Source organism: Strix uralensis, chromosome Z, assembly GCF_047716275.1.
Source record: "Strix uralensis isolate ZFMK-TIS-50842 chromosome Z, bStrUra1, whole genome shotgun sequence".
Lineage (NCBI taxonomy): Eukaryota > Metazoa > Chordata > Aves > Strigiformes > Strigidae > Strix > Strix uralensis.
In genome coordinates this window covers 63,799,055-63,817,589 of record NC_134012.1, presented here as the reverse complement: position 1 = coordinate 63,817,589, position 18,535 = coordinate 63,799,055, and the positions used below count along the sequence as shown (strand labels likewise).

General features: G+C 43.2%; 1 protein-coding gene across 1 annotated transcript in view; it reads right to left on the bottom strand.

Moving 5' to 3' along the window:
* The window catches only part of SHB (SH2 domain containing adaptor protein B), a 93,647-nt gene that overhangs the window by 43,511 nt on the left and 31,601 nt on the right, over window positions 1–18,535 (bottom strand). Inside the window, exon 3 of the mRNA XM_074856457.1 lies at window positions 7,414–7,629. Coding sequence (XP_074712558.1) covers window positions 7,414–7,629 — 216 coding nt within the window. The remainder of the gene's footprint in view (window positions 1–7,413; window positions 7,630–18,535) is intronic.

Sequence of the window (18,535 nt, the reverse complement as noted above, 5' to 3'; positions counted from 1 at the left end):
GTTGTAAATCTCATGCATTTAGAACTCAACTTATAATAACACACAGCCAGTGAGACATGTGGCTGGTAGTTGCATAATGTTGTTTTAAAACAAGGCTATGCAACAAGGAGATAGCTGTAATGTTCAAAAAGATAATGCATATAGAGTAAAGATGTGCTGGATGTGGAAAATGTTTTGGAGCATTTTTGGGGGGTCATTTTTATATGCTTTCTTCATGGGGATTAGGACACTTCCAAATTCCTCCTCTACTCAGGGAAAGTAGGCACAAATTATTGAAAAAATTGGGCAAATGTATTCAATCATATTCTGAAGTATGCATGGCAGAAATATGCTGGTTATTTCTTAAAAAGGAAATCTCATTACTAGATAATGAAAGCTGATTAACATAACAAGGAGAAACACTGCATGTGTGTACTTGCCAGTGACATATATGAACAGCACTATTACTTCAACGGTAAGAAAAAAAAACCTGGATGTAATTTGGGAACTCCATTAAAACTGGTGAACTTAATGTCAGCTTCTGACCAAGCAACATCTTTCAGACACCAAAAAAATCAGTTCACAAAAAGCCCATGAAATTCAGTTCTGATTGTAAACAGCAATATCTTTACAACATAATGGTTAGAAGTAGCATATGTTCTCAAAAAATAGCACAAAGTTAAAGTTCAGAGGCTTTTAAATCTTTTCTCTGTGTGAAAAGCTCAGACACATCTCTGGACTCCTGCCTTATTTCTTTGTTGTTGTTGTTGTGAATTAAATTGGCAGGAAGAAGCAGTCTGAAAGGGATATCCAGGCAGATTAAACTGACAAGTGTGATTAACTGGTCAGGCACAACCCACACAATGTTGTTATCAGGATTGGGTTTTGGCTGCTATAAATCCCTCTTAACTGTAGTATATACAGTGAAGGTTCAGAAGCTCGGTTCCATGCAGCTGGGAGTGGTTTTTATTGCTATGGTACTTCTGTTTACATAGACATTACAGTTATGGAACTAACTGCATGCCTGACGCATCCCCACTCTTCATGTGGCCTCTCTTCCTCTGCCCTGTAGTGGTGTCATACGCCTCTGGTGGTGGCATGCCAGAACTCCCCTGCTTCAAGTCCCCCAGGAGCATAGGCACCAGCTTTCTGTGTAACAGCAGCTGCAGCCAGCAGAGGTGACCAAGTTTCACTTCTACAGATCTTCCTTCGAGTCCATGATCAGTGCTGAAAACTGCTACCAGATAGCCCTCTTCATAACAGAGGCCCTCTTCAAAACAGAGCTACTTACTCCATAAAGCAATACTAATACTACAATTAGCTAATAATTGGTAATACTAATTGGTAATACTAATACTAGCAATACTGCAGACTTCACACATGCATTTTCTTTAACCAAAGGCTTGCTATCCCTACATGACAGCCTAGAAAGGCCTGATTTCTCACATACTCAAATGGGAGCCAGCGTCAGCCCAACATTTCTGAATGGGCTCTCCAGTGCTGCTATCTCCTTTTCCAGCCAGACTTACCTACTAGAAAGCTACTTTCTTCCTGTTACCTCACCGACCTCAGCTCTTCTGGGCAAACCTGTTTGCCCAGCTCAGCAGCAGATCTCACAAAACCTGCACATTTCCTATAAAAGCCATCAAAATTACATTTCAGCTTCAGCTGTACAGCCTCCAATGAAACAAAACCAAATCTGTTTGTGAAAAAACTCAAGCTGCAGACAGTCAAAATGCTGCACTTCAGCTCTGCTACACAGACACAGCTTTCAGCACTGCACTTAACAGCAGAAGTAACCATGGAAGGCTATACATAGCTTGCTCCACAATTTCAGCATGATACCAGCCCCATGCTTAGGGGCCACAGTGCAGACTCCCCTCAACATGAGCAGACTTCACAGCCTGTGCACATTTTCAGTCTGACACATCTCAGTCTCCAGGTTGGAGATAAACCAGTTTTATCCATGTTTCAGCAATAAATCTTGAAATCATGGCAGAGGAAGAAATGTTCTCCTTTAAAAGACTTGTATGACTAATTAACTTCATGATAATTCTAGTGTCGCTTGCCATTTCGGTTTATTTCTTAGGTCTATCACCTGACAAATCAAAACCATTTGCTGCATAATTCTCTGCATCTGCACTTCACGTCACAAACAAGTTGTTCCCATCAGATGAACTTCTCAAAATAGCAAAGATTTAGCAGAGGGTCCCTTCAGGTTCACAGCATCCGCAACTCCAAGTAGTTGGAGGATGGTAGTTGTGGGGCTGTAAAGTAGGAATTGTCCATTGCTAGAATTTCTTATATCACTTAGACCAACATTGTGCTCTTCAGAGAAATCCACCTCAGCTCAGAACTGTAAAGAAACCACTTGGTCTAGCTACATTAGCTAGCTACATTACAGAACCACAGCACACAGTAAGTCAGAAAAGCACTTCACACATCTCAGCAGAGGGTCAATACTTCTCCACTGCAAACTTTCCACTGTTCAAACTTAGAAGTTGGACCTCTTATTTTCTTATTTTAAACATTTGTAATTCCTAGAAGTTAGATTAATTATTGAGACACCAGATGAGACAGCAGCTTGAATTTATGCTTGCAGCCAATCCCTATGCATTCCTTTGTAATAAATAACCGGGTACCTAAGACATACTAAGTTATAATGAATGACAGATGCAATCAAAGGAATCTAATTAATCTCAAAAAATGCTTACTCTCTCAGCATTTTAAAACAGAACACTGCATGTTGAGCCCATAAGGAATTCAACCACATCATAATACTTTTAATTAAACTTTTTAGTCTGTTACATTCGTAAAGCAACATTTTAATTTAGTTGCTTCCATAAGTTAACTACATAATGCTTAGAATATTTACACAAAGGCCAATCATAAAAATCTCATATTGGGTGGATTGTGCCTTATTAATTTACAGTCACATGTGGACAAACTAAAAACTACAGATGAAGAAAAAAATCAGCAAAACTAAGATTCTTTTTTTTTAAATCAACACTCAGAAAAACTCTTCCAGAATTCACCTGATAAAGACCAAAAAAGTGGGCATGAAGATGATTACAGAGCTCAAAGACTTAACAAACACAAAAAGGTGTACAAAAAGATATGCAGTAGAAACTAATAAATTTGTTCTCTGGATTCAATGAATTAAAAATCAGCCATTTCATATAATATGCACAATACATGAAGAATAAGGTCTAAGATTTCCATATGCACTCAAGACAATAACTTTTAAAACTAATAATCTCATCTCTGTGGCTGCTGTATTACTAACTGAGAAATCTGCAAAGTGTGATCTCACTTCAAACAGATGTATACTGGTCCCACAGCTTCTATCTCAGTGTTGCCAAACAATGAATCTTCTGGTTTAGGTGTTTTGCATAATTTGAAAGAAACGTTACTTCTGGGTAGCACACAATCACCATCCTTGTGTGGGGAGCTCATATTAACTCTGATATGAGTCTCAGTATTTGGAAAATTATCAAAACTAGTATGTAAGGAAAAACTCAATGCACAGAATCCCTGTGCTACGCTTAACCAGAGAAACAAGCTGCAGAGATAAATGGCCAAAAAGAATTCCACCTCTAAAGACTTAAGTGCCACCTGGTCAAGCATTTGTTCCTCCCCCCTTTTTTATGCAGTCCAAGGGCTTTACTTACCCTCTCACCTTCAAACAAAATATTCTTTGCTCAAAATAGCTCTAACTCCAAACCGTCCAAGAACACATGCAAGAATGGCTGAACACGCCTCCAGCCAAGCAAACGCTGAACAGATTGGCAAAAAATAGCTGGAAGCCAGTCAGCAAGAATTAACTGTTCAACTTCCTTCCAGGAACTCTTCAACATCAATCTGTAGTCACTGTAGTCCAGACATTGCCATGGCATCTGGCCTAGCCCAGAGGGCTAAAAGGATGGGGATGAATGAGGAAGTACACCATCCTTCCTTGTGGGCAGAAATGGGCAAAAACACATAGGAGAGGGTCTTGGGTGTTAGGGAGCAGGTGTCTGAATGTGGGAGAAAAGAAATCTCAAGGAGATGTAAGAAGGTAACAGAATGGGACCAGGCGTCAGGAAGGAGGATGAATGAGAGAGTCTAGACATAGATGCAGTTCTGTGGGACAAAAGAAAGGGGAAAAGAAGATCACAAACAAAAGAAAGAAAAATGGACAAGAAGCAGACATGGTGGCAGAGGGGAAATGATGGAGAGCCCTCCAGAATCTGGAATGGAGAATAGATAAATTCCCTGGAAAACAGTGGAGAGAGCAGCCTAAGACCCACTGCAAATCCACTGCTTGTGGCTCTGCACTGCCCCTGCATGTGCACCTGCAAAACAGCCATTGTGGCACTGAAACCTAGTGATATGCATCTCTGTTGATTAGCCTATCTTGACACAAAAATAGATATCCCAAATCATAGTCAAGATTTCACAGCCAGGCAATCTCCCAACACAAGTCTTGCAATCATTTTAAGTGGTCCAGCAAGGGGGATGAGTCAGCTCAGGCAAGCCTGAACCAAAGCCTCCTTCCACCATGCAGAACTCAGCAGCAGAACTGTATATTTTACTAGAAGTCACACAAGCAGTTTAGACTTTTGTGTTAGAGTTCATGCTCTTTAGTGAAACAGACTACTTCGCTTGTGTAGCATCCAGCAGAACTAGATGCTTGTTTAGATCCAGGCTTGAAAGAAGTATCAGCATATGCTTAATGGGAAAGTAACTGAGCCTGGAACTTGACAAGATTAGTAAAAACTCACATGCCAGAGCAAACAATGCTGCTAGAAAGTAGAAATCAGTTTTCTCTAACCTCCTTTTCTGTTCCATATGAGCCCAACAAGAGGAAAAGGGAATGCTGAGCAAGAGGTTTCTTTTTAAGCAGCTGCTTAAAAAGAACACATCCATGTGTCTCTTGCTCCCACGCAGACTTCACAGGATGGATACTGCAGACATCAGCCTGGCTTGGAAACAAACCTGGATCAACTACAACCCAAAGACATACGAACAAATGAAGCAGAAGCAGAATCACTCTCACAACAGATCGCCACTGCTCTACTCCACTGTGCTAGAAGAGAAACATATTTCTGTCACCCATGTCCACCTACCTATTAGAGGATCAGGTCAGAAACACCCAAGGAGGATATTGTCACGACAGGCTCTCTTTACAGACCAGTAGCCCTGTATAGCTGTGGAGAGAAGTCACTTCTCTTTTCTGTAGTGTGGCAATATGATGGCACACAGAATTGCAAAATCATAGAATAATTCAGGTGGAAAGGGACCATGGGAGGTGTCTAGTCCAACCTGCTCAAGGCAAAGTCAGCTATGTAATCAGATCAGATTGTTCAGAACTTTATCCAGTCATCCCTTCACACAGGATGAAAAAATCTAAAGATGGAGACTGCAAGAGCTCCCTGGACAGTTGTTAGACTGTCCTTGCAGAAAAAAAATAAATCCCCCATATGGAGTCAGAACCTCTCCTGACTCAACTTATGTCAACTTATTATCTTCCTGTCACACACCTCCTCATTTGTGAAGAACCTGGCTTCATCTTCTTGAAGATCTCATAGGCATTGGAAAGTTGCTATTACATCCTGCCGAAGTTTTCTCTTCTCTAGGCTAAGCAAGCCCAGTTCTCTCAGCATCTCCTCACAAGTCATGTACTGCAGTTTCCTGTCATTTTGGTGGCTCTCTGCTGACATCAACATTTATCAACCTCATCCTTACATCAGAATACTGGACACAGTGTTACACATGTTGTCCAAGAAATGTGAAGAGGAACAGTCACTTTGCTTGATCTACTGGCTATGCTCCTGTTCACACAGGCTAGGATGCTGTTAGCCTTCATCACTGCTGGGGAGCACTGCTAACCACATTTAGTCCACTTTCCCCCAGGACTCCTTAAGCCCCTACCAGCAAAGTGCAGGGCGTTAGTTTGTTCCAGATGTAGGTCTTTGAGTTTGTCCTGGTTGGATTTTGTAAGCTTGTTGTCAGACTGTTTCTCCAGCCTGTCCAGGTCCTTCTGAAGGGCAGCTCTGTGCACACACACCCTCTGCACCATTTGACATCAATCCAAACTTGATGAGGTACATTTTCTCTCCTCCTCCTCCTCTGGGTTACTGATAAAGATGCTAAACAGGAATGGTTCAGAACAGATCCCCTAAGGAATCACACTTGTAACCAGACTCCAGAAGAGTATTAATCACTAAGCACTACCCTTTGAGGTCAATGACCCTGACAAGTTTTCACGCATCTAGCAGTCCACCCATCTAGGCTACAGCATTCCAAACCAGGTAACACAGCTGATGCCACAACACAACACGCTGAAGGCTAAAGTCAACATAGATGACACCTACTGCTCTCCTTCCATTAACAGATCTAGTAGTTTCAATGCAGAAAGCAAAACAGGCTTATCAAGCAGAATTTACCCAGGGTAAATGCACACCAACTACTAATCATTGTTCTCAGGCTTCTTCCATGCTCCCTCCCAGAGCCACATCTCTTTTCTTCCCTCCTCATCCCCACAATCATCACCTCACACAACCCTACTTTCCAAGCTTTCTGCCAAGCTGCCTCCTAAAAGGGAAGGGGAGCAATCCTGCTCCTAGACACAGCTTTTTACTGGAACATTGCCACTGAGGGGAAAATCATAGAGTGTGTACAACTCTAGCGCAAACAAGACCATCCTGGAACATGGCCAGACCAACTGTTACAGCTGGGCTTTGCTGGACACACAGAGGCTCTTAAGAAAGAAAAAGCCTTGGACTTTAGAATCACATCCTCACTGAAGGAAGCCACCCTCAGCCATTTCCACAAAGCAACAGAGGGGAAAAAAGGATGAGCATAACCAACACCAAGCACAGATATTCACAGAGACAGAAAACAGTTTGTGTCAGATCTCCCTGATTGACAAATTCAAAAGGATTAATCCAAAACCAAATTCTACATATCCATAGAAATTCTTGCAGTTATTATGAAAATACTCCAAACATCAAAAAACTGACCACTGAGTAGAAGCATGCTACTGCATGCACATTACACAGCTAATTTTTGTCTTGCACCTTTAAGAATTGCCCACAATTTAAGGACTTTGCAAAGCAATTCCCTCATTATAGAGCCACTCAGCAATAAATACTATCTACATCATGTCCATTAAAGTGGGGGTAGGGGCAAGGAGTGGGAGAAACACAAGTTTTACTAACATGAACCAAGTGCTGAGATGGTTGACAACAGGTCAGCTGAAGAACCAGACAAAAAGTGCAATGTTTCACATTTCTGCAACAGGTAAAGATCTGAGACTACCCATATTTGCTTTTCAGAGATCTCCCCCCATGCACACACCGAAAGAGCAGAAACACTTGAATTCTCCCAAAGGCAAGTACATATGCTATGCCTATGAGATGGAATTTCCTGGTTGGGATCTAGGAATCCTACCTGCCAGAGCTGGGATGGTGACTTTGTTCCACTCCCATGGCTGATCATACTCATCTGCGGGCCTGTCATCATCCTGTGGCAATTTGCTTTCTCGTAAATGGTGAATCATCACACTTTCAGAATCGGATTCCACACCACTGCCTTCTGGTTCATAGGGTGTGTCATAGAGCTGCATGTTTTTCTGATGGGACTTCATGCCTTCCTGCTTCTGAAACTCTGTTTGCAAGAAAGAAAATTGCATCAGCATCACTACTAACCACGTCTTATTATTACAGTCAATAATTTTAGAACATTCAACTTCCATCCGTTCCTTAACGGCCACATAATTATACAGATGGCAAGCTTGTACAGACCTCTAAATTCTACCTCTATGTTTGGTAACCGGCTGGAAGCAAAAGTTAGCTCCAGCTAACAACCGCAGCACAGTCTCATGCCTTCACCAACATTCCTGTTTGCACAGAGCCAGATTACATAAAGCACACAATCCCTGTCAACCTGTGTAAAGGACACTTACTAGCAACTGTACATAAATACCCAAGAATGCTGAAATCTGTGTATGCAGTTAACTCTTGAAAAGGAGATCATTCAGAAGTGCAATTTGATGAAACAAAGAAGAGACAAAAAAAGAAAAAATAATCCCACATTATAATATGTTATAGTATGCTGATAAAAAAATTCTATGCAGTTACTTCTACAGTATATCAGCAGAAAATGAGTTAGGACTAGAGTAAGAACACTAAACAAAAGCATTGGTAACTTGAGCTTAGCTCACATTGTATTAAGGAACATTTAAATTAACACTTATCAAAAAATAAGCATGTTGAAACTACACAGAAAGGAACAGTGTCCTGCCCTCCTGAACACAGCAAACCAAAACCTGGGCTTTGTTAGGAGGAGCTAGCAAATCAAGGAGCAAGCTGTCATGCCTTCACCCTTGGTCCCAAGGAGGCTATACCCACAAGTGGGTATACAAGTCTAACAAGTGGGTCCTACTGTCTCCAGTCTGCACACTCCCTGCAAGGAGTGAGCTAGTTTATAAAAATAGAAAGGAGCCAGTGCAGAGCTACCAAGATAGCAAGGTCCTGGGACCTATAATAACAAAAGATGGTTTTGGTTAGTCTGATGAGGGGAAGGCCAAGGGGGATGTAACAGCAGCTCTCAGCTGCCTAAAGGGCAGTCAGATCTAAACCCTTCTTGGGCAGTGTCAAAAGATACAATTACGAGAAACAGACACCAGATATATCTTGAGAGATACAAGTGGGACATTGGGGGAACCTTCTTCCCCTAGTGTGTAGTGCAGTCCTAGGACAGCTCACCAGGTAGGTCATGGGAGGTGTCTCCATTCTCTGGAGTTTGCAGAGCCTAGGCTAGACAGAGCCAAGGTCACTCCATCTACTGATACAAAACTGGATGGAGGAGTGACAGACCAGATGGCTGTGCTGCCACACAAAGGGACCTGGAGATGCTAGAAAACTGCAGGCTAAACTGGATGGAAAGCTGCTCAGTAGAGGAAGACTTTGGGGTCCTGTATGGCAGCAATGCACCCTCACAGTAGAGAGGGCTAATATTAACCTAGGCTGCATTAGAAGGAGTATGGAAAGCAGGTCAAGGGAAGTGATTCTTCCCCTCTACTCAGCACTGGCAAGTCCACATCTGGACTGCTGGGTCCAGTTCTCTTTCACCTTCTCAGCACAAGAAAGACATAGACATACTGGAGCAAGTCCAGCAAAGGGCCATTAAACTGATAATGGGACTGGAACATTTTTCCTACAAGGAGAGGCTGAGAGAGCTGGCACCGGTCAGCCTGGATAAGATAAGTTTCAGTGGGGACCTTATCAATACATATAAATACCTGATGGAAGAGAGTGAAGATGGAGCCAGACTTTTCTTGGAGGTGCTCAGTGACAGGACAAGAGGCAACAGGCACAAATCAGAATACATGAAATTCCATCTGAACACAAGAAAACACTTTTTTTTTACTGTGATCATGCCAAACATTGAAACAGGTCACCCAGAGAGGCTGTGGAGTCTCCATCTGTGGAGATATTCCAGACCTGACTGGACACAGTCATGGGCAACCTGTTCTAGCTGACTGTGGCAGGTGCATCCGCCCAGTGAAAACAGAGCTTCCTGGTTGTTGAAACGTGGCAGCTTTTGGCTGTCTTTGTTTTCAGGGTCTCGCGGTAGCTGAGACCTTTGACCAATGGGAGCCGCTATTGACTACAGGTCAGATTCGGTCTGGGTATAAACGGAGTCCCTTGGGGAAGCCATTTTGAGCTCGTCCCCTGGAGCTGCATGCTGCGGTCAGGACTCTCCCCTTGGGTCAGGACGCTGCCCAAGGAAACTCCTCGAGGTACTTTGGGTCGGGACGCTGCCCTGAGCAGGTCCTCGAGGTTGAGAGCCCTCACTTTCTAGGTGAGTGATAGAGCGTTTTGGGTTGTCGTTAAACCCTAGGTAGTGAAGTTTTGTTTACGTTTGGGGTTGTCATTAAACCCCTAGGCTGTGAGGCTTTGTTTTACGTTTTGGGTTCTAGTTAAACCCACCAAGTGAAGTTTACGTTTGGGGTTGCCGTTAAACCCCTGGGGTGTGAGGTTTGCAAATTGCAAAGTTACTTAAAAAAAAAGACTCAGGGAGAAGGGAGAGAACTTTTTAACCTGCAAAAGAAGTAAAGATTTAGAGCACTTCTCTCCATTACTATAACAAAAGCCATTCATTGATTCATCTATCAGCAAGAATGTTATAACCAAGTGTAAGAGTCAGTCAGAAGATCAGCATTGTCTCAACATTGTCATCAGGGACATGGACAGTGAGGAACCCGACAACGGCCTGTTTGGAGCAGAGTTGCTGATCCCTGGGGTGGAATGTGGTGCAAAGGCTCCTCAATGCAGAACTGTGCGGCACAGCCAGTGCTGTGCTGTTCTCCTGAGTACTGAACCGTGTGGTGCAGGCAGTGCAGGGCTGTTCTTCGGTGCCTGAGCCATGTAGTACAAAGAGCGCTGTGCTATTGTTTGGTACCTGGGCCTAGCCAGACCTGTTAGAGATAATTGCATAGCCACTGTCAAAAAAGATGGATCGCAACTGTTGCCATAACATCGATGAAGACATCATGAACTTTAGACGAATTTTGCTTCAATATAATACCAAAACACACCTCCTGGTTGAAGGCTACCCGCCTCCAAGACTGACCACACCTCGGACACTCCCCCCTGCGCATGCATGATGGCCTCGCTCGAGAAGGGTGGAGATATGATAATTGAATTCCGAGAAGGGCGGAGACCTCTGAGGCAGAGGTGGAGCAAGGTGTGTTACTAAGCATAAAAGATGACTTCTGGACAACGAAAATAGGAAGCTTCCCCACCAAGGACCACGACGATTGACGACGCAGCATCAGCTAGACCCAGGAGCATTAGGACATCGTGAGATCAGCGGTGGTAGCTATAACCTCTCTCCCTCCTCTCTCTAAACTTTACTTTTCTCCTTTGTCTCACCCATCTCTAACTATCGCGTGACACTTCACAGGCAACACAATAAAGTTTCACTCTTTGATCACTGCTATCCCCTTTGGTGTTGGTCACCATAATTTTGCACTTTCAAGATCGTAGCAAACGAACCATCACAAGTCCACCAAGTGGACCATGTGAGAGATGAGAAACCAGGCCTGAGAGAAACTAAAAAAAACAGTCTAAGAAAACAAAAGTTGAGGCTGATCAAAGAAATGCCTCAAACATTCGCAAGACAAAACTATGAGTCACAGGGTGCATTCTGTGGAGGTCAAAGCTGATAAGGCTGCCCGAATAACACAAGATGGGACTGGAGGAGGGAGCCCTGTGAAGACAGGACAACTCTGCTCTGGTGCACCTGGCCAAATTTCAAGGGCCATCTGTCTGGTGAATGACCTTTACTTCATTATCCACGAAACGCATATTAAAGTTAACACCCCTCAATATGCTAACGAGGGCTAACATGATCACACTAATTACATCATCCCATGAAACACCTTACCCCTCCCCATACATGGGATACGTAGGTATGTGTGTTGACCTAGGGGACGGACCCAAGGAAAGTGTGTATAAATCAAGAAGGGGGGGGGGGGGGGGGGCGGGGCCCGGAGAGAGTGCAGTGAAGTGAAAAAGACAGATGTCTCCTGTGCCTCCTGGAACCCTCGCCAGTGGGATCAGCACAGAAACCCACACCGATGATCTGTATTTCCCCATTCCCTCTACCTCCCTCTTTTCCCTTCCTATTAAGAAATGCAAGGCATATTATATTGCTTGCCACAACTTGCTATATACTTAGCCAACTATTGTGTGTTCAATTAGTACATTGTGGGTAGTTAATAAATGTTTAGACTTGGAGACTTGTTGTCCGCTCCATTAGGGATTTACGAATCTGAGTCACTTGTCTCCCTCGTCTGAGCAGGAATGATAGACCATGACTCCAAGTAATTGATCCAAACCTTTTCAAAAGTACTGTGAAATGTCTACAACATGACAATGTCCTTACTACTTGGAAAAAAATATTAACTTTATACATTACAAATAAACTTGAGGAAATATACAACAAAACTGATTATATACACCAAATCCTAGTTATGAACAATAACCACATCACTACCTTTCAATACAAGCAAAACCTAGAAAAGGGTATCTTAAAGGGCAGCTTATTTGAAAAAAGTGCTTTAAACCTTTTCAGTTAAAATACAGTCTTTGTGTTTCAGCTGTCTTTTGAATATACTTTTGCACAGGGAAAAATGCTGCATTAAGGAAAACCTGTATTAGAAAGAACACAAAGCTAATACTCTCTTGAATTCTCCTGCATCAGAAAGATAAACATTTTATTTCTTCTACAGAAATCTGTTTGTCTTTCAGTACTTGTGAAGCCAGTGACTGCTACACCAGGAACTGTGCATTTATGAGGAACAGAAGCCATGATCCTACCAAATCAAAGACTTTATAAAATAATAAAAAAAAAAAATCCAAACCAAACTATTCAATATAAGTGCCAAATACAGCTGCACCACTGGCTCTTGGTGTGTGAGTATATTTCAGTACAGGAGCCCATGATTGACATTCTTCTTTTACCCACAGGACCAAAGCATCAGATGCACAGAAAAGATTACCTGTAAATAGAAGGTGGTATGTAACTGATTCATGGTTCATGGTCAGGGACCACAATTAGAAAAACTACAAATATTTGATCCTAAACTAAAACCCAGTGAGAGAGAAGAAATGGAAGGAGTATATATGTATACGTGCATATACAAAAATATATGCATGTATACACATACACACATATTACATACAGCTTCTTTTATAAAGCTTCCTACAAACTTGCTTAAAAGTTGATCTTTTACTTAATATATTGGAAGAGTATTTGTAAAGAAAAATAATTTTACTAAAAGTTAAATCAGAAACAGTTCAATAACAGACAGCAAAGCTTAATCTGTATCACAAGCAGTATTAGCATTATACACACTGAGAGCTCAGGTCAGACAATATTTAAGAACTAGGTAGCTGAAGCCAGTAGAACATTTGTGTTGGAGCATTTCTCATGGTTTTCACTCAATCCCTAACAATGACAGCTCTAAGTGCTAAAATAATTACTGGAATGACCAGGGAGTCCAAAACTGTGTTAATCTCACTTTTTTGATTTTTCACTTTTATTAATTTTATCCTTTGAACTCTTGCTGCTGATAAAGAAAAGTACATTTTTATAGAATTATGCTCATTAAGTTAATGAGCTACTAGAAGAAGAAACAACTGAAGTTTTGAAAGAATTTATTTTGCTAGTAGGCTGGAAGACCCTCAGAAATAATTCTTATTCTCGCAGATTAGCAGTTATAACAGAATCAGGGTCCAGGTGTTTGGACTTCTGTGTAAAACCAAGAACGTGACCAGCAAGGTACAGAAATTGAATATCCGGGAACACAAGATTATGAGATACAAGACTGAACCTGACATTCTTCTTCCATTTGGTGAACGATTCTGACAAACACTCATGTACAGAATAGACAAAGCTCCACAGGACAAGCATTAACCTCATTGTAACCTTTCCAGCAGCCACACTAAACCTCTTAATTAAATAATTCAACAGCATTACTCATAGATGCACTGTATTTTTGAGATGAGTTTGGAGAGAATTAGGGGATATATCATCAAGAAAACAGAACAGCTATGAAGCCAACAAAAGGAAACTTTGAAGACAGTACTATTTGCTTACAGAACCCAATAGGTGAGCTTCTACAGCTTTTCCAAGAGGATGCAACAGACAACAAAACAAGATTCTTCTACAATGTACAGGTACCAATACATATTTCCTTCATTGCAAAATAAAGCATGCAGTAATGAGGTCTAACAATGTAATTGCACTCTTAAAAAAAAAGTTCTGATAACATAAAAAAAATGTTTTCCCAAATGAAGCACATCTGTGTCAACAGTAAGGCAGTAATAAATGCAACACCATTTTATAGTCCCTTGCAACATTTCTTTGGATGAAATATGATAAAAGCAAAATGTAGGAGTCCTCCTCCAACAGCTGTGTAAGGAATGTCAGATAGAAAGGTTCCCTGAAGTTAAGCACTTGTAAGAAAGCTTTTGTTTTCCTGTCTGGTGAAAGACAATGAGTTACAGACTCTGTTGGGCAGGTTAGGAAGTAAAGACAGGTTCAGGCATCATAGTAGGATGTTTGCCTATCATCTTGCTTGCCTGTATCCAGTATGCCATCATCTTGCCATCCAATATGCCATCATCTTGCTTGCCTACATCCAATATGCAGAAAGAGTCTTACCCTGCAAGAGACAATGCGCTAAGTCATATAAATCCCCTGATTTTTTCAACCTTTACTGTTCTACTGGGAAAGCTTTCAAACGTTTTACACACAAGGAGTTCACAGCATCTGTGATAACACAGACATACAAGCTTCTTTATCACTCTGTCAGCAAACAGTAATTTATGCATGCTCCACTGAGAAATAGATTTATAATGATATTAGGTACAGACACATTAACTTATTGACAAATCAAATGCAGCACAATAAAGCTGTATTGACTCACCAGTATCTCACATTCCAACTCACCCACACATATCAGATGCAACTGTGGTAAAACAGACCCATCTCCACTTCAGCTACAGATTTCAGGACTGGTGCAGGATTTAAAATGACAGTCCCACCAGCTGCTTTCTTTACCACCAAAGCACTACACTAGTGAGCCAGATCTGACTATGAAGGTAACATGTTGTAACATGTTGTAACAGTATTGCCATGCAAGGCCAGTTTTTGAAAAGCACTGAAATTGACTTTTAAGCAAAGTACAAGGGCTATTAACACCCTCTGTGCCTGACAAACCCAAGAGCAGAACTCAGGACAAATGACAGAAATCTACTGCTGGGATTTTACACAGCAAACTTAGTTGCCCCCATCTCCATTCACCAGTGTAGAGCTCAACACAGACTTTAAACTTGTCATATTAGTGAATAAAGCTTCACCCTATTTCGTAAAGCATGGGACAGAATACTTTGCAATGCTCTCAACCCCAACAAATGGATGTTGATAGAAGCCCTTGAATGAAAGTACAACGATTTTTCAAGGTCATTAGTGCATGCACTTAATTTTGATCAGAATCATAGCTATTTGAAGGAAGCCCAGCAGATGGTTCATTCATTTATTTAATACACATTAACATGTAAACACTGTGCTGGAATAGCTTTAAGAATTTCTCTCGATTCAGACTACAGGTCTCCTCCAGATGGTTGTTTCACTTATGCACTCTTCCCAGAACTAAGCATTTAAACAGCTTCAATCCTAGTAACAGGGTGAGCGGACAGGCCGCAGTCCATCTCTGGGGTCTAGATCTTATCTGACCTAGTTGTCATCTTATCGTCCTCCATGAGTAGACTGAACCATGGTCTCCACTCACATCAAAACCACCCCCAGAAAGAACATGGTGACCTTGACAGAGCTGCCACGCAAACAAGCAGCGGTCCAGGTCCCAGAGCTGCAGGGAGTCCCTGAGCCTGTCAATCCTGCCGGAGGGCATCAGTGACAACACCTGTGTGTGCTGTGATCAGCTGGATGACCTGCTCAGCCTGGTGGCGGAACTCAAAGAAGAGGTTGAGAGATTAAGAAGTATTAGGGAGTGTGAAAGGGAAATTGATCGGTGGAGTAACACCCTAGCACCCCTAAAACAACAGGAGCAAATGGAGGCTCCAAACGAGGCAGGTAATCCCTCATCCTCTTGCTATCAGGCAGAAGGAGGGGACCTAAGAGATGGGGGAGGCTGGAAACAGATGTCTGCTCAGGGAGGCAGGAAAATCCTCTCCTGACCTCCCTCACCCTCCATGGTGTCCCTTCACAATAGATTCGGGGCCCTGGAACTTTTGAATGAAGAAGAGAAGGAGGAAGAAAATGAGACAAACAAGGAGGAAGACCAAGGTCCACCAAGGCCTGCTCATTCTAGACCATGTATTAAAACCAGTTCTAAAAAGAACCCCAGAAGAGTCATTGTAGTGGGTGACTCCATTCTGAGGGGTGTCAAAGGCCCAATACGCAAACCAGACCTGCTTCATAGGGAAGACTGCTGCCTCCCTGGGGCCTGCATCAAGGACCTCACGGCAAAACTCCCCTCTCTAGGAGACCCAAGGACTACTACCCTCTCTTGGTTTTTCAGGTAGGTAGTGACGACATTACCAGGAGAAGGCCTAAAGCAATGAAGAGAGATTTCAGGGCCTTGGGGAAACTGATTAAGGGGTCAGGGGCTCAAATTGTGTTCTCCTCCATCCCTTCAGTTGGGGGGATGGATGAAGAAGAATACTGGAGAACTCAATAGATGAACCCCTTGTGGATCCAGGACTCGTTTTACCAGCAGGGCTTTGGATTTTTCAATCATGGGTTGGTATACAGGATGCCAGACCTTTGGGCATTGGATGGGAAGCACCTGTCCCAGAGGGGGAAGAGGATCTTGGGAATGAGTTAGCTGGGCTCACTGACAGAGCTTTAAACTAGATTTGAAGGGGCAAGGGGGCAAAACATCAGCCCATCCGAAGTGCATGTATACCAATGTACGCAGCATGGGTAATAAACAGGAGGAGCTTGAAGCCATGATGAAACAGGAAGATTATGATGTTGTGGCTATTACAGAAACATGGTGGGATGTTTCCCATGATGGGAGTGTGCCAGTTGATGGCTACAAGCTCTTTAGGAGGGATAGACAAGGAAGGAGAGGTGGTGGGGTGGCACTATATGTTAGGGACTGTTATGATTGCTTTGAGTACAAGTGTAGTGAAGACAGGTGGAGTGTCTTTGCGTTAGAATCAAGGTGAAGGCCAACAGGGCAGATGTTGCAGTAGGAGTGTACTATAGGCAACTGTGGTGGTTTAGCCCCTGCCGGGGTCTGAGACCACGCGGCCGCTGCCCCTCCCCCACAAAGGGAGTGAAATACAAAGCTCCAAGTCTAAGATAAGGAAAGGTTTAATACAACAGAGCAACAGCAACACAACAAACAGCAAGAATAAGAATAACAGTGATAACAATGAACAGAGCAAAGTATATCTACCAATACAGGAGTGAGAGGAGCAGATGTATAAAACCACACACCCCGCGCTCCCGCACCAGGATGTGTAGCGCCAGGATGTGACATCCGCATGGTATCTGAATAACCCGGCTAGAGCTCCCCCCCACCACTGCTGGGGAAATTTAACTCTATCCTGGTTAAACCAGGACAGCAACCCAACCAGAGGAGAGAGGTGGATGAAATATTCTATAGGCATTTAGGTGAAATCTCATGATCGCTTGCCCTTGTCCTTGTGGGAGACTTTAACTTCCCAGACATCTGCTGGAAAGACAACAGAGCAGAGCAGGACCAGTCCCAGAGATTCCTGGAATGTGTGGCAGATAACTTCCTGACACAGCTGGTGAGTGAACCGACCAGAGAAGGTGCCCTGCTGGATCTCCTCTTTGTGAACAGAGAAGGACTGGTGGATGATGTGGCGGTTGGAGGACGACTAGGACACAGTCATCATGAAATAATAGAATTCTCTATTCTAAGAGAGGTCAGGAGAGAGGGAAGCAGAACTGACATCCTGGACTTCCAAAGGGCTGACTTTGTCTTGTTTGGGCACCTGCTTGACAGGAGACGGTCCTGAAGGGTATAGGGGTCCAGGAAGGCTGGGCACTCTTTAAGAGGGAAGTCTTAATGGCTCAGGAGCAGGCAGTCCCCAGGTGCTGCAAGAGAAGCCGACACCAGAGAAGACCAACCTGACTGAACAGGGAGCTTTGGCTGCAACTCAGGGAGAAAACGAGAGTTTACAGCCTTTGGAAGAAGGGGCTAGACACTCACAGTGATTACAAAGATGCTGTGAGGCTACGCAGGGCAGAAATCAGGAGGTCTAAGGCCCACCTAGAAATTAATCTGGCTTCAGCAATCAAGGACAACAAGAAATGTTTCTATAAGTATGTGAGAAGCAAAAGAAAGACCAGGGAGAGCCTCCATCCCCTGCTAGACACAGGAGGAAACATCGTAACTAGCAACAAGGAAAAGGCTGAGGTCCTTAATGCCTTCTTTGCCTCAGTCTTTAATAACAAGACTAGTTGTACTGAGGGAATCCAGCCTCCTCAGCCAGAAGACAGAGACTGGGAGAATGACCCCCCCGCATTCCAGGAGGAGATAGTCAGTGATCTACTGTATCACATAGACACACACAAGTCTATGGGACCGGATGGGATACACCCGAGGGTGCTGAAGGAGCTGGCTGGGGTGCTCGCTAAGCCGCTTTCCATCATTTACCAGCAGTCCTGGCTGACTGAGGAGGTGCTGACAGATTGGAAATCGGGCAATGTGATGCCCATCTATAAGAAGGGTGGGAAGGATCATCCGGGAAATTACAGGCCTGTCAGCTTGATGTCGGTGCCCAGGAAGCTGATGGAGCAGCTCATCCTGAGTCCCATCCCACAACACATGTGGGACAACCAGATGATCAGGCCCAGTCAGCATGGGTTTATGAAAGGCAGGTCCTGCTTGACAAACCTGATCTCCTTCTACAACAGGGCGACCCGCTTATTGGATGAGGGAAAGGCTGTGGATGTTGTCTACCTTGACTTTAGTAAGGCCTTTGACACCATTTCCCAC